At 38.8% G+C, this 15702-nt stretch overlaps 1 protein-coding gene across 2 annotated transcripts in view; it reads left to right on the top strand.

Moving 5' to 3' along the window:
* Nucleotides 1-10830: 10830 nt before the first annotated feature.
* LOC110560660 (contactin associated protein family member 5) overlaps nucleotides 10831-15702 on the top strand; it is a 755447-nt gene continuing 750575 nt past the window's right edge. Inside the window, exon 1 of one of the 2 annotated variants that reach the window (XM_060371591.1) lies at nucleotides 10831-11346. In XM_060371591.1, the coding sequence (XP_060227574.1) occupies nucleotides 11265-11346 (82 nt within the window). In that variant the 5' untranslated portion in view covers nucleotides 10831-11264. The remainder of the gene's footprint in view (nucleotides 11347-15702) is intronic. The other variant, XM_060371592.1, reaches the window with a different exon arrangement.

Here is a 15702-nt window from a genome sequence, read left to right as displayed (position 1 = left end):
AGTGAAGACACTTGCTACAAGCGTGGTGGCCTGAGCTCACCCCTCAGATCCCATGCCAAAAAGTCAGACACTGTGTACTCCCAACTCCCTTATGGCAAGAAAGGAAGCAGCTCTACAGCTACGTAGGATGGAATATAAATGTGACAGAGGCAATAAGAGAAACTCTGCCTCACAGGGTAGGAGAGAACCGACTCTGAAATTTGTATCCTGATTTCCTCTATATACCCTGGCATTCAGGCATCCATGACACTCTCCTCTGCCTTTCTCTCCCCTTACTTACCCATATTTCTGCAAGCCTGTGTGTGTATGCCTGAGTGCTCTTGTGTGTGTGTGAGTGTGTGTGTGTGCACTAACAGTCCTGCATGTGTGCACACACCTACATTTATATGTGGGAGAAGGCAGAGATCAACCTTAAATGCTGTTCCTTATGAGATTTATACTTTTGTTTGGTTTGGTTTAATTACTTTTATTTTTTAACATGTGAGTATGATGTGTGTGAGAAAGAGGGTGTGTGTGTGTGTGTGTGTGTGTGTGTGTGTGTGTGCTGAATTTGGGATGTCATCCTTAATTGCTCTCAAGTTTATTTACTAAGGCATGATTTCTGAACTGGGAGTCTACTAGCCAGCTTGACCCATGGATCCCCTGTCTCCCTGCCATAAGGACTGCAGGATGCTACCACACTCATTACACTACAGGCTTTTACATGGGTCTTAGGGATTTGAATCCCAGTCTTCATAGTTGTGTGGAAAGTTGTTTATCCATGGCTCCCTCTGTTCAACCCCACCTTGTCTTTTGAGAGGGTGTCTCTTAAATCTGGCTATCACAGATTTTGATAGATCAGGCTAGAAACCCACAGGGGTCTACTTGTGTTTGTCCCTTTGAGGCTAGGATTACTGGTGCGCACCACCATACCCAGTTTTTAATATTTACTCTTTATCCTTTTTGTTTTGCTGGGTTACAGATTGAGTCCAGGAGGTTGACCATGGTAGAAGGGCACTGTATTACTGAGGAAGACCTGCAGCTTTCTGCAACTTTTCTGAAAACTTCTGAGCTCTATGATCCAGGGTGAAGGCAGCTGATTACACACATTACTGCTTAAGACAGCAAACATATTCAGGCATAAGGAATATTGTATGCAGTTCTCATAGGCTACTAGGTACTACTCACATCAGGATATTTTAAACATGAAAGCAATTCATAGTCATGTGTTTTATCAAAACAAAGAGTAGGCCAAGGCAGGCTTGCAGAGAGAGGTTTGTATTTGTTTATTATTTTTCCCTGTTTGGCCTTTATTTTACTTGAACCTCAATCTTCCTTCTTAACTGTGATGTCTATATGTTTCTTGAATTTAGATTTATATTTCCAATTTTTTAATTACATCACTAATAGAAAACTCGAACTTGGCTTCCTCAATATATGTTCTACTGAAATAAATTCACACCACTAACACTGCAAATTTCCCAGTTTAAGTACTTGTGAATGGAGTTGTTTTCAAAGACTGCTTCACCTTGACATCAAGGACATGGCTCCAGAACAGCTTTGTGGATATGAAAAGCGGAGGGTACTCAAGTCATCTGTAAGAAATGAGGTGGTAGGTGCATGTAACCTGTGCATCATTCCCCACAGAAACATCTCTAGTTAGTTATGATGCCCAGAACTACTCGAATGGCATGCAATTCCTTATAATGTGTTATATAGGAAATAATTACAAGAGAAAATATATACATTTAGACCATGCATGCATTTTTCTGAATACTTTTGACTCAAGCCTGCAGGATGTGCTGGTGTAGTGCCCACATCTACAGATGAGTACCTACATTTATCCTATAGTACATTTTTCTCATAGTGCAATGCTATGCCATGACTCCTTCAGAATCAGAGTACACCTAGTTAATCTACAAGTTACATCATTCTAGTGAGATTAACACAGAGAAATAACCTAATAGAAAGTGATTAAAATGATTTACCATGACAATAGAAAATCATGCATTACCTAAAAATATATACTCATGACTCTATAGTACTGAGCATAACCATACATTATCTACATTGTATATATCTTTAGGTCATTACAATAATATCAATCTTGTATTGAAAGGGTCAGGTAGCATGTTTATTTTAATAATGAGAATAATTAAGATAAGTAATGCAACTCTAATTGGCTTGCAAATATTCATAAAGTTAGGACTTGTGTACTTTACCTAACAGACATGAATTCAGAGACACTAGAAAAAAAGGCGAAACATCAATGCATTTGTCTTTCTCTTTTGATACCTTTTGCATCCTTTCTTCTACTTACTTCAAAGAGCAAAAATTCTGCAAATTTCAATATTTCTTACATAGATCTGTTCTCTCTCTCTCTCTCTCTCTCTTTGTGTATGTGTGTGTGTTTATAAATGTGTGTGTATGTGTGTGTGTGAAAGAGTGGTGTGAGAATGTTTTCTGTGTGCATTTTTCTTCCTACTAGTTACAACACCCCCTTCTGGCTCTAGGCTAACATTATTTAAAATACCAGTGAAAAGCATATTAGAGATGTTTCCCAGTGTATTTTCTATCCTCATTTAAATGCGAAAGGGATAAAAATATGCTAAGGAAAAGGATACATAATAACACAAACCTTGGAAATCAATTGTTTCTACTGCATATTGATTTCTTGAAAAATATGACTTTGGAGAACATTATGAGATTATTTGCCTCTTCCTCCTGGGATCTGACAAAAATCTTCTGTTCAGATACTGACCTGCACTGTTTAAAGATAGGGGAGGTATGTCAGGTGTGACAGGTGTTTGTTTTCCTTCATTAAGGTCAGCAGACTTAGCAACAGCACAATGGCCATTGAACTGCTTCCTGGGGGACAGCAGGCCTGCAGACCCCCCCCAAAAGCCTTTGTACAAATATGAAATTTTCAGTCATATTTTAGCTCGTGAAGAAACTCAAGTGGTTTGAGTTGATGCTTAATTAGCATTATTCCACCTTCTAGAGAATCCAAGTATCACTAGCTTGCATTTAAACATTGTGTTCCACTGTAGAAGTCATTCACTGTTACGACTAAAACTGAAAGAGCACTGAGGCTGGGGAGATCGCTCAGTCATTCAAGTGTTTACCATGCAAACAGAAGTTTGATCCCTGCACCCATGTAAAAAGCTGGGCACAGTGTCAAGTGCTTCTAATCCCAGTGCTGGAAAGATCATCAAGAGGATTCCTGGATTGTGTTGGCCACCAGTGCTGCTGAATGCAAGTTCATTGCTCCAAGTTCATTGCAAGACCTTTTCTCAAAAACAATAACGTGGAGTGTCTAGAGGAACAGGTTACCAGTTACAAGCACTTGTTGCTCTTCCAGAGGACTTAGTTCAATTCCTAGCACCTTCCTTGAACAGCACACATTGGCCTGTAACTCCAGCTTCAAGGGATCTAGCACCCTCTTCTGGACTCTTTAGGCATATGCAGAATAAAGTAATGTAAAGTAAACAAAAATTAAAACAAATATTCATCATACAACACAGAGAGTGATAGAAGAGGACACCCAGCAGAGACCATTAGCTTCCACAAGCTCACACACTTAATGAACTGCAGTTCTTATTATTACCACGTGTCCTCATGAGATCAGATCAGTGATATAGAGAAACTGCAGGAATAATCAGCTTTTTATTCACACCATTCTCTCTTTATCTTAAGAAGAAAATTGACCCTTTCCTTGCATTTTACTTGTCACATAGGGACCTACAGCAAGCACCAGATAACCACTCCTACAGGAGCCTGCAGCATTTTAATAGACTTAATCTACTCAGGATTTATTCGTCAGTCTGTTGGGTGATCAGAGTAGTTGAAAAAAGCTGCCAATCAGGAAGCTACTTGTAGAGGGGTTTTAAATCCTGAAGTCAGAACCAAATAACCACTGTCATCTTGTGAAAAGCAATGCTACAGTTTAGGCACAGTGTTGCTCACCCAGCTCTTGTTATTTGACTGTCGCATAGCATTCATGGAGACCTAGAACCTCTGCACAGATGTAGCCCATGGCAATTCAGTGTCCAAGGAGGTTCCATAGAAATGGGAACAGGGACTGTCTCTGACATGAACTGATTGACCTGCTCTTTGATCACCTCCGCCTGAGGGGAGAGCAGCCTTATCAGTCCACAGAGGAAGACGATGCAGCCACTACTGATGAAGCCTGATAGACTAGGTTCAAAAGGAAGGGGAGGAGGACCTCCCCCATCAGTGGACTTGGGGAGGGACATGGGTGGAGAAGGGAGAGGGAAGGTGGGATTAGGAGGGAAGAAGGGAGGAAGCTACAGGGGAGATACAAAGTGAATAAACTGCAATTAATAAAAAATATAAAACAAATAGTAAGTAATTATGCATAGTTTTCTAGAATGAGTAAGATTTCTTTAGGTGTATGCAGCAATTTTTACTTCAAGGATAATTGTCTTCTTTTTTCTAGATTTTTTTCACATTGATAACTCATAGTTCTATAACAATAGTTATCATTTCATATATGGTTCTATTAAATATTAAGGAACACCAATGCTAAAAATTGCTTTAGTCCATGTATTACAGGCTTTAAACCTTAATACCAGGGGCTGGAGAGATGGCTTTACAGTTAAGAGTACTTGCTGCTCTTCCAGAAGACTGAGACTCGGTGGTTCTTAATTGCCTGTAACTCCATATGCTATGGTAATAGGATACTCTCTTCCAACTGCCATGGTCTCAATACACACGTGACTATACAGACACCCAAATACATACACATATGCATACACATATGCACACACATACACACACAGATTTAAAAAGCACAGACTTATGCACATGCACACCCATACTCACAAACTGCACACACAAAAATACACATATATGCGCACACATACTTGTATGCATACCCCTTACAAGGCACATGTGCACAAGTACACAGACATACAAACACACACACAAGCATATTATATATAAACATATGCATACACATTCATGCACACAGTTTTTAAATGATAAACATTTTTAATTTAATTAATTTTTTTAATTTAAAAAAAGATATATTTTTAATTTAATTTTATTTTTGTTAATTAGTTTATTCACTTTGTATCCTAGCTATAGCCCCCTCCCCCAACCCCTCCCAATCCCACCCTACCTCCCTCTTCTTCTTCTATGCCCTTCCCCCGAGTCCAATGATAGGGGAGGTCTTCCTACCCTTCCATCTGATCCTAGTCTATCATGTCTCATCAGGACTGGCTTCATTGTCTTCTTCTGTGGACTGGTAAGGCTGCTCCCTCTCTCAGGCAGAGGTGATCAAAGAGCCAGTCCATGAATTCATGTCAGCGAAGGTCCCTGTTCCTATTATTGAAGAACCCTCTTGGACACTGAGCTGCCACGGGCTACTTCTGTGCAGGGGTTCTAAGTTATCTCTATGCATGGTCCTTCCTTGGAGTATCAGCACAGGGATCTTTTGTGAGACTGATACATTTTTGAACAGAGACTGTATCTCAGAGGAATCAAGCTCTGTGCTAAACCTCACTGTGGAGTTTCTATGCCAAGATCCAGTCTCAGTATTTCAACTTCACTCACAGAACACATTTTGTGAAATTACTTAAGCAGGCTGCTCGGGAAAGATATATTGAATCCAAATGACATCCTGGTCATTTTGGGAGGGAGCAGCTCTTTGAAAATACACAAACATAAGTGAAAAAAAGATATTCTTTTTGATATCTTAGTCTGAGTGTGACCATGTCTGGCCGTGTACAATGTATTACACAGATAATTTGGAAGGACAACATTCCTCCAAAAATTAACTCAATGCAAGGTCATCCATGAGAAATACACATGCTCTAACAAAGTTCACTCATTATGTGGTCCAAGTCCTTGGACTTTAATATGGATGTCCACCCCTTTTTCATTATGCTATAACTCAAAGCTCCTGTTAAGGCAAATATAGCTGACTTGGCCTGACCAGGACAATGGTTTACCAAAAAAAAAAAAAAAAAAAAAAAAAAATGACAAAGATATGATTTATTTTACCACCTGTGGCTCTTCCTTCACAGAGGAAGTAATGTTTCTCAACTTAAAATCCTCAACAGTATCCATAATGTGAAACACTTGTCATGGGGTTTCATGAGAATAGCGGCTGTTATCTTAACTTTGGATGGATTCCTGTCCAATTTTCTTAAGTTAGTTTTAGCCCTGGAAGAGTAGAAAATTTTCTATTTCCTTTGCCCTATTACCAGCCAGTTACTATTATGAAGGAAAACAATATGTAAAAAAAGAAAATTAAATTACAAAGAAAAAAAACTTACAGGAAAATATAATAACTTTCTGCTGTATCAATATTTTGCAAAAAGCAAGCAAGCAAACAAACAAACCAACAAAAACTCTGAAAATGTGGTGGTAACAGCAATTATCCTTCAGTCAATAAAATAAAGGATGACATGTGAATTCAAAATCATCCACAGTAATGATTTTCAAAACAGAGTAGGCAGTGCGGTCAGATGTAAGCTCTGTCCCTGTACACCCCAGCACCTACATTACAGGAATTTTATCCTACTGGATGTCAAAAATAAGGGAAAAGAGCCAGAAAGGGTGTTCACTGGTCAGTAGCCTATGTGTAGAAGACATTAATCTTTGTACTATTTAATATTTCAGCATGCCTCCTCCTCGAATCGCTCAACAAAATGAAGATGACCAAACATATCTTACAGGTACGCCATTCAAAAGTATTGTAAAATTAGCTTCCCATTTGAATTCAGAGCTCACTGCTTGGTTAGACCGTCTAGCCAATAAGTGCTGGAGATCTACCTTTCTCCACCTTCTACCCCATGACAAAGGTTGCAGATATCTCAAATAACATTGGGATTTTTTTCCTTAAAATTCCAGGGAAGTGAACTCATGTCCTCAAGCTTATACACACTTTCCAAACTGATATAAACCCCTTTTGCTTTTCTTTTTTATTTGAATAAGGTTTTAATTTGGGGAGGTGTTCAGATGGATTATTGTAAGACATAGAATTTCCAAGTCTTTGTTGTCCATATTTCCCTATTCTGTGTTAATATTTCCATATTAATAATGTCCCCATTCTGCATTAATACTAAGTACCCACTAACTGAGCAGAAGCTGTGTGCCTCTTCAGATGCAGATGGTCTGCAGGTATGAATTTTTCTATGTGAAGCCAAGTGGAAAGAAATACACAATTTAGCCTCTCTCCATCACATAACAGCTACATCAGAGAGACTAAATGCCTTATGAAAAATAAAAAAGATTTCACTTGGTAAATAGCAATCTGCCTGAAAACAGTTTTAATAGTGATTAATATTCTTCTATGCCAAAAAAATCTTTGCATCCAAAATACCCTCAGAAAATGGCATTGTTTATACTACTATTAGGAACAGCTGTTTGCCCTTCACCACTGTCAGAGGCACAATAAGCTTGCTGAAACATTGGCAAATCTTAGACAAATGTCTGTTGATTAAAGCTCAAAGCATGTTGGAGACAAAAAGATAAATAAAGCTACAACTGTAAATAGGGTTGTAAATTAGGTGTGATTTTATACAATACACTATGTAATTTAGGTGTAATTTATATGCTATACACTATGTCTGCATACGGGCATCTAAAACAGGGAGTGATGGTATTTACTGACAACTTGAAGATAAACAACAATTGTGGACTCTATGGTGACGTATTTCTACACTGTAGGAATGTGTACAACTGGCGTGTTTCTGTGGCACTGGTAGTGAATTTTAAGTGATTATGCTAGAATAGGTAGAATTGTTAAATCTCTCATTAATTTTTTTTTACTTAGTTAAACTGTACTTTGGAGATATATAGAAGGTGTGATGCTATTGAGGAACACTGGCCTTGATTCTTAGATATTATTTTTCCTCTTCAGGAAAACCAGGATGCTTCCTGCTGAAAAAAGAAAAATCATACTTTTAAGCAAAGGAAGAAACATAACTTGATGTCATCTTATTACATAATACTGGAGATACACAAAACCCTAAAGAAAAATATTTTCTAAAAATACAGAAAATTGACTACTAAATGTGAGACATATTTCAGGTGATTGAAGACTTGTATTGTTTAAATTGGGAGAAAACTAGAAACAACTCAGGCCATAAAGAGGACCACCAATGACTAAACATTGGCATTGCCATATTCATGAAATGCAAACAATATAGTGGGTAAGATGAAATGGAGATTACTGTATCAAAACACTAAATTTAAACAATGACATTAACTAGTTTAAAAATAAAAAAATTAAGTGATTTAACACTATTTCTATATATATTAGGTAGATAATAGATAGGTGATAGACAGACAGATAAATTTGGTAGTTAGAAAAGTCATGGATGTGGTAGGGGAGTGGAATCTCAATTAGTTTTCCTGGCCTGGAACTCCATATGTTCCCAGGATAACCAGAAACTTCTGATTCTCTTCCCTCCATCTCCATAATGATTGCATTATGGGTATCCACCACCAGGCCCAACAAACAAAATCAGTTCTTTAGGGATTGAGCCTGAGGCTACCTGCATGGTAGATATACACATTACCAACTGTATACTCAGCCTCACCATTTCTAAATTGATGAAAGATAATCAAAATAATGCAATGTGATGTTTAAGGACATATATGTTGATGGAACTCATAAAAGCATTATATATGGCATTATGTATTTTTATGTATTTCATCTTACCCACTATATTGTTTGTATTTCATGAATATGGCAATGCCAATGTTTAGTCATTGGTGTTCCTCTTTATGGCCTGAGTTGTTTCTAGTTTTCTCCCAATTTAAACAATACAAGTCTTTTATGTATATAATACATAAAAATTAGCAATTTTATAGTCATGGACTGGTACAAATGTTTTGAGACAAAAACTTGAAAAGGCTTTGAGTCATGTATGTTATATTTTATTCTTTCAATAACTGTTCAAGAGTTGCAGCTGGAGAGAAGGGGCAGCAGTTAAGAGCACTTGCTGCTCTTATGTCAGAGAGGGGTTTTCTCACCACATTAGGCAGCACAAAAACATCTATAATAACTCCAGTTCCAGGAGATCTGACACCCTTTTTGGCCTCTGTGGGCACTTACTGCATGGGGTATAAATACACACATTCAGTCACACATACATATTAAATACAGATTTCAATATCTTAATAAATATAAAAAGTCTAAATATTACATACCCTTAAAACATGTGGAGTGAACTAGGGCCATAGACATATATGTTCAAGACCTTTCAAGAATTATTAAACTAGCCATAATGGGAACATGCAACCTGGGATTCTCATAGACCAAGGCTATGATGGCAGCATCTCTGGGGCTATCTATAGAAAGGCTGTATACCAGCCCAAGCAAAGAGATGTAGAGTCCTGTTACCCTTTTCCTTTCTACTGTCTCCTCCCAACAGTTTAGAAAAGGTTGCGCCCTCCAGTGCTGGTATTTTGGGAGTTAAAGTCCATGTGTACAGTTATACCTCAACACCTTATGTTAAGTTTCCTGTGAACCAGGAATCTACTAAGATAATTATTTTCAGTTAATGTATAGATAGAAGGCCTTTTGCTTACAGCTAACAGGACCTTCAGAATTCTTTGCTTAACAAAATAATGGGCAGTTGGTCCAATTTTTATTGAACAGTCATTCAGTATTACATTTAAAGTGCTGGAGCTCCCAGACTACAAGGTTATGTTGGGATGCATTCAAAAACAGCTTGAAACTTAGTGCCCAGTAACTGCAGAGCCAGCAGCTGAGATCAAAGGCTCTCAGGCATCTGCGTTGTAAAATAAGACTGTGTTCGTTACGAGAAATGGGTAAGAGAGAGAGACATCAACTTCCTCTGAGCCTGCACACTATAACTTGATCATAAACTTCTCAGTGAAGGCATCATTACTGGTTCCTCGTTTGGTTTACGTTTGACAGGTTTCTGACAGCTTTCACTAAACATAAAGTTAAGTTGAACTATGTCAAACCAAGCAAGTCCAGTTGCGTGCTAGAAGCTAAAGAACCAAGGTCTGTAATAGAGAGCCCAGAGGAAATAATCCAAACTCATCTTTTCCGTTTTAGATGTAAAGCTTTTCAGAGCCAACATGGCCTCACACTCGATCCCACTTGTCTCTATTCATCCTTCAGCCCCAGCCTTTTAAAGTGTTTTTAAGTGTTTCTTTTTTGATGGAACCCACAGCACCCATCACCCTGCAGTACTTGCAGAAGAAGCAATGTGCCAACAGCAACCCGGGAAAGATGCAGATGTGGAAGGTCGGAAAAGCAGGGAGCAGTCATATCCCAAAATGGCTAAACCAGAAATCCCAACTAGATCAATACCAGTCAATCACCCTTTCTTGCAGGGCACATTAAATCCGAGGATTCACGCTTTCTCTCACTCTGCCCTGCTAAGTGAAGAAACCGGCTTAGGATGTTTCAAAGCTAGCTCTCCATGGAAAAATCCCTCCTCAGGCTTCTTCTGTCTTCCAACTCCTTTAGCCATTCCTTCAGCAGCGTTGTACGAAATCCTGATTTAAGTGCCAATATCTGGCCCATAATTTGCGAGGAAGACAGAGATGCGGTAAGTAGTTCTGGACTTACGGATGGTGGGATGTATGGATAAAAACGAGAGAGGGGGAAGAGAGAGAGAGAGAGAGAGAGAGAGAGAGAGAGAGAGAGAGAGAGAGAGAGAGAGAGAAAGAGAGAGAGAGAGAGAGAGAGAGAGAGAATTTTCCTTTTGCTTCCTTATCAAGTAGCCAAGAAGCACAGCAGCACAGCAACTGCTGGGGACACGCGAGCGACTAAGGATCCGCCCACGCCACTCTTACTGGGGAGCGTGGGGCGGGCCCGGCCGGGGGCGGTGCCGCGCACACTGCTCCTATAAGGAGCTGTCCGGTTCCCTGGTTCTGAATCTAGCCTAGCGCCGGAATGAGGTACTTTTGGCTACTGGTGGAGCTGGGCGCCAAAAGCTGCCCTCGAGTTTGGATTTGAACCTTTAAGAAAGGGAATCCGGAGGAAGACGAGGCAGGCGAGGAAGGCAAGCACAGAAAAGGACAGTTGCCGGAACTGTAAACCTGTATCGCCGCTCTCAGCTCCGAGGAAGCCCTGCTAAGGTTTCAGTGGAGCGCCCGAGGAGCAGGATGGAGTGAAGGAGAAGTGGGTCTGCTCAAGAAGGCTGGGAAGGATCAGGCAGTGCGGAGGAGAGAAAACGGAGAGAGAGATAAAGGAAGGAAAAGAGAAAAAAAGCCAAGGTTTGTCGCTCCGAATTTGGGATTCCATTGGAAGAGGTCGCTCACTCGGGGAAATGGATTCTGTACCAAGATTAACCAGCGTTTTGGCTTTGGTGCTCTCTGGCTTGTGGCATTTAGGATTAACAGCAACAAATTGTGAGTACTCAGAGCTGGGGGCGGGACGGTGGGGTGGAATAAGACGCTACTTAGAATAAGTATCCACTGCCCGACTGTATATGCTCTGGGTAAAAGGAAAGAGCAGGGTGAAAACCATCACCAGGGTAGTTCAACTACTCCAACCATTCCAAAAGTTAGCAGAGCTCTCATGAGCTTGCTCTGCTGGACTGCCTGCCCTTCTTTGGAATCACAACGTCCCCTTAGCCTGCTGCTCCGTGGTTCTTAATCTCAGCCAGGGATGCACCGGCCAGGAGCAAGCCTCTAGGGGTAGAGATGCTCTAGAGCCAAGGAGATAGGACTGGACTGCAGCGCCTACAGATTTGCCCTGGGCTCGGATCATCTCTAACCCCTACCTCCATTCTAAACCCCTAGACCTCTTCATAACCTAATCGTAATAATTTCAGCTGGGGCATTTTGTAATCCATGTAAAGGTAGTGGGACATTGGGCCTAAGAATTGTAGAGCAAATGTAGCCACACCAGGAGATCAGTGTCTGTCCTGTTACAGGAGTAAGAGCTTTAGTACACACTCTACTGCTATACTCCTGGTGTCAGTGAAAGAATAGTGAGTATGCACTATGTTGTCCTTGTTTTGACCCCAGCAATCACACACTTAATTTAATAGGAAGGAATTCTTGACTCCAAGAGATGTGCCACTTGCACTATGTATTTAAAGAATCCAGTTTGTCAAACTTGAATAAATCGTTAAAGCCGTGAGAGGTTTAAACTCAGTTGCTCAGATGCTCCTCTAGACAGAGGAAAGGAAGTTCTTCAACCCTGGGAACTTCTAAATGAGAAAGGATGCAATTAAGCCATCTGTGTTATATGTGAGGATGTCTTACCAAAATCCCTCAAGTTTCTGGTTTCGTTTCCTCATCTTCTGTTGTTACAATGAACCTCAGAAATATTATCCAGATTAGAACAATTTTATTTTACTTTGATAATTCATATTGTGAATATAAAGTGTTTTGTTTGTTTGTTTGTTTTTAAAGTCAAAAGACTTATTACAGGAAATCCTTTGGACTGATTCCTTAATCCTTGGAGGATCCTTGTCCCAGAATTTGCATTCCAGAAGTAAGACAAGTAGATAAATGTTTAAAGTAGAGTCAGAGTTTCTGTGATCCAAATGTTAGAAAGTTCACAATAAATAATTGTAATATTTTTCCAAGTTGGTGTTATAAAAGAGGCAAAAGAGGCTACTCTCTCTGTAAGGACTGACTAAGCTAGTATATTATTTTAAAGAATATATACAGGCAGGTCACAGGCAGGTAAATGAAAATTTCTCATTTGCTTTCTTTTCTCTGTTCCCCTTTTCTTCTTGAGATTTGATCCCATGGTGCCCAAGAGAAAAACTAAAGAGGCAGGTAACAAAGTTTGCTACTAGTTAGTTTCTCTACCTCCTGGAACACTAGAGGTCAGTGTTGTCCAAACGATGCAAAGGTGTGGTTCTAAACTGTGTTTTCTCCTTAGCACGTTCTGGTGTCTGGAAAGCAATGACTACTCTGAAGATCCAAAAGCTGGGAGAGAGGGATATGATGAAATGGGTAGAAGCATAAGTGTGTGACTAGTTGTCTCTCAAGTATCTCCATTCTTGATTTTTTTTTCTTGGAGCCAAACTTTCTGAAATTAATATAACTGTGGTCAATATATTTTTAATAACAAAAATAAAACTAAATGGCCAGGGTTTAAGGCTTTAGCCTATTATAACCCAGGCAATCACGAAATCTGCCCTGAGCATTTACAAAGAAAGTTGGTGGTAATAATTTTGAGACTTTCCAAAGTGAGAGTTGCATCCCCCATTTCCAAACAACAAAGCAATTGTGTAAGTGCTACTTGATAAAAATTCTAGAGTCAGTTTTCTTAAGGAATAGCAGTCAGTGTTTATTGTATTGGGAAAACTCATTAAACAATAAGTTTTCAGCAACCACTGGTTCTGAAATCAATGCATATTAGTGGTCTTCAGAGCATATAAGGCAAAACCTCTCAAGGAAATCATGAATATTTCCCAGCTTCTCTAGGCTGCTGCTCACACTTTCTATTCACAAAGTGTAGATGTTGGACTTGCTATGGATATACACTATGTTCCCATTCATATGTAGGCTTCGATGAGTTCGACACTTACCTTCCAAGAGTTTGCTTTTAATTTGATCTGTGAAAATAAATATTAAGATTATTTTTTCCTACATTTTTAAGGAACACCCCATGTCATTAGTAACAGCAGCCCTGAGAACAGATTGTTTGCCCAGGTTCTTCTGTGGTACACAAAGGTGTGGAGTTCCTTAAACAAATAATGATTGTCCATCCTCTTTTGTAATGACTTGCTATTGCAAGTTGTATAGCATATGAGAAACTATTTATATACATAGTTGATTTACTCTGTCTCAAACATGTACATTTGTCTCCACATGACAAAAAGGACTGCTTACCCATTTGCAGATTTTATAAGTTTCTAATTAATCACAATGAAAACAAAGTAAGGTTAGAAGGAGTCCAGATATAATACAGATATTACAAATCTATGGTGAGAAAGCAATTTACATCCAGTAAAAAAAACCTCTGGAAAATACCCCATGCTAGAGTTTCAGAATATTAAACAGCTACAGTGTTTCCTTTGGGTTATCTTGAGGGAACTTGTTAATTTTGAGTATAGATATAGGCCAATGTAAAATTTAAAAAAACATTATATATTCAAATCCTTTGACAGAAGGAGCTATGGTGTGGCTTGGGAGATAATTAAATGAGGCCAGAAGCTAGCTTCTAAGAAGTCCTAGTCCCAGGCAAGTTTCCAGTCAGGGGTCAAATACCTATTCAATTATTGTCCTTTCCAGACTGCCAGTGAAAAGCAGCCAGCGACTGAAATGTCTGTCTAGTCCAAACTGAACAGAAGCTAAATATCTTACTGAAGCTATTCATATAAGATTATGCAAGTTAAATTTTATAATGACATATGTATGGTGTCCAGAAAAACAGGAGGACTGCATGCAGCGCACACACAGGTGCTGTTAATATCATGTTTAAAAGGAACACATTACATAATGTAATTTAAACTTTAAAATAGCTTTAATTTTCCTGAAATGCAACGAGTTTTTCTTTAAAATTTATTGCTGCCCATTATTAGACTCCCAGACACACATTACTGTGATAAGAACATAAAGCTTCCTGTTCTAGATTTTTAGCATATTTAATTTCATAAGATCTGTGACAATGTCATTCATGATGGGAAAGAGATATCAGACCTTGAATTACCTGAAGGCAAACCATTATGGAAGAGTAATATGAACAGTGACTGTTCTCTTCTTTCTGGGCAGGAGAATGGCTGTGCAGTGTTTTGTGTGACATCTATAACCACCAGAAATGAGGGAACACTGTACTGCTCAGTTGGCAGAGTCTGGAAACCTTCTCCAATACCCAACTAACTCCCATTTATCTATAATAATTGACATGAAATCACTTTCAAGTTCCTTCATATAAGTCCCATATCTAAACTAGATTAACACTTTACAATATAAAATATAAATTAAGAATGAGAAGAGAGATTTCATAATATAGAAGTAGACTTAGGGGAAGACCTAAGACTACTTGAGCAGCTCTGCTCTCACTGGGGTTCTCTTCTAAGGAATGGCCACTTCCTAGTTGTAGTCTTCCTTTTTCTAGGTTTGTTTGTTCAACTGGCTCCAGTTTTTTAAGGTGAATCACTTTACTTTCCTGTAACTATTTATCATAAAACAATATGATTTGAAGTTTCTCTAAATTCTTTAGTTGGTAATTCAGTGTCTTTCAGTTGATATCCTAGAATTGTAATGAAATATGACTAGCATGTGATAATTATTAGAAACAGCTAAGAAGAATGGAAATGGGTTCAGTTACCTAATAGGGTAAAAAGCAATGGTGCTTTAAGATTTTAAGAAGTTTCATTGTACTATTTTGGAAACAATATGAATTTTTTTTGTTGTTATTGTTGTTTGCTTCAAAAAGAAACTGTTTCGTTCATTAAAACACTGCACTTTTGCCTGGTGGCCTTGTAAAGGTTACTCCCTTCCCTCATGACCTTGAGTTGGTGAATAAAAGCCTGGTTTTAGTTATTAAGACAATGTATTCTCATTGTTAACTACAATGCGACTTATTGGATATTTCATTTGTGTGTGTTTGAAATCAATGCACTTCAAAAGTTGTAGATAGCTATAACCAGAATATCAATTCCATGTCATTTTAATTCCTACTAGTAGGCACACAGCCTACTGAAAATAATTTACAAGGATGCTCAGCAAGATAGATATTAGTGATCTAGTGTATATGCATGAATTTCTGGTGTGTAGAGCTTAATCACATGCCTAAAT

The sequence above is a fragment of the Meriones unguiculatus genome, chromosome 18 (genome assembly GCF_030254825.1).
Source record: "Meriones unguiculatus strain TT.TT164.6M chromosome 18, Bangor_MerUng_6.1, whole genome shotgun sequence".
Classification (NCBI taxonomy): domain Eukaryota; kingdom Metazoa; phylum Chordata; class Mammalia; order Rodentia; family Muridae; genus Meriones; species Meriones unguiculatus.
The sequence above is the reverse complement of the archived record's forward strand: the minus strand, read 5'-3'. Positions and strand labels throughout refer to the sequence as shown.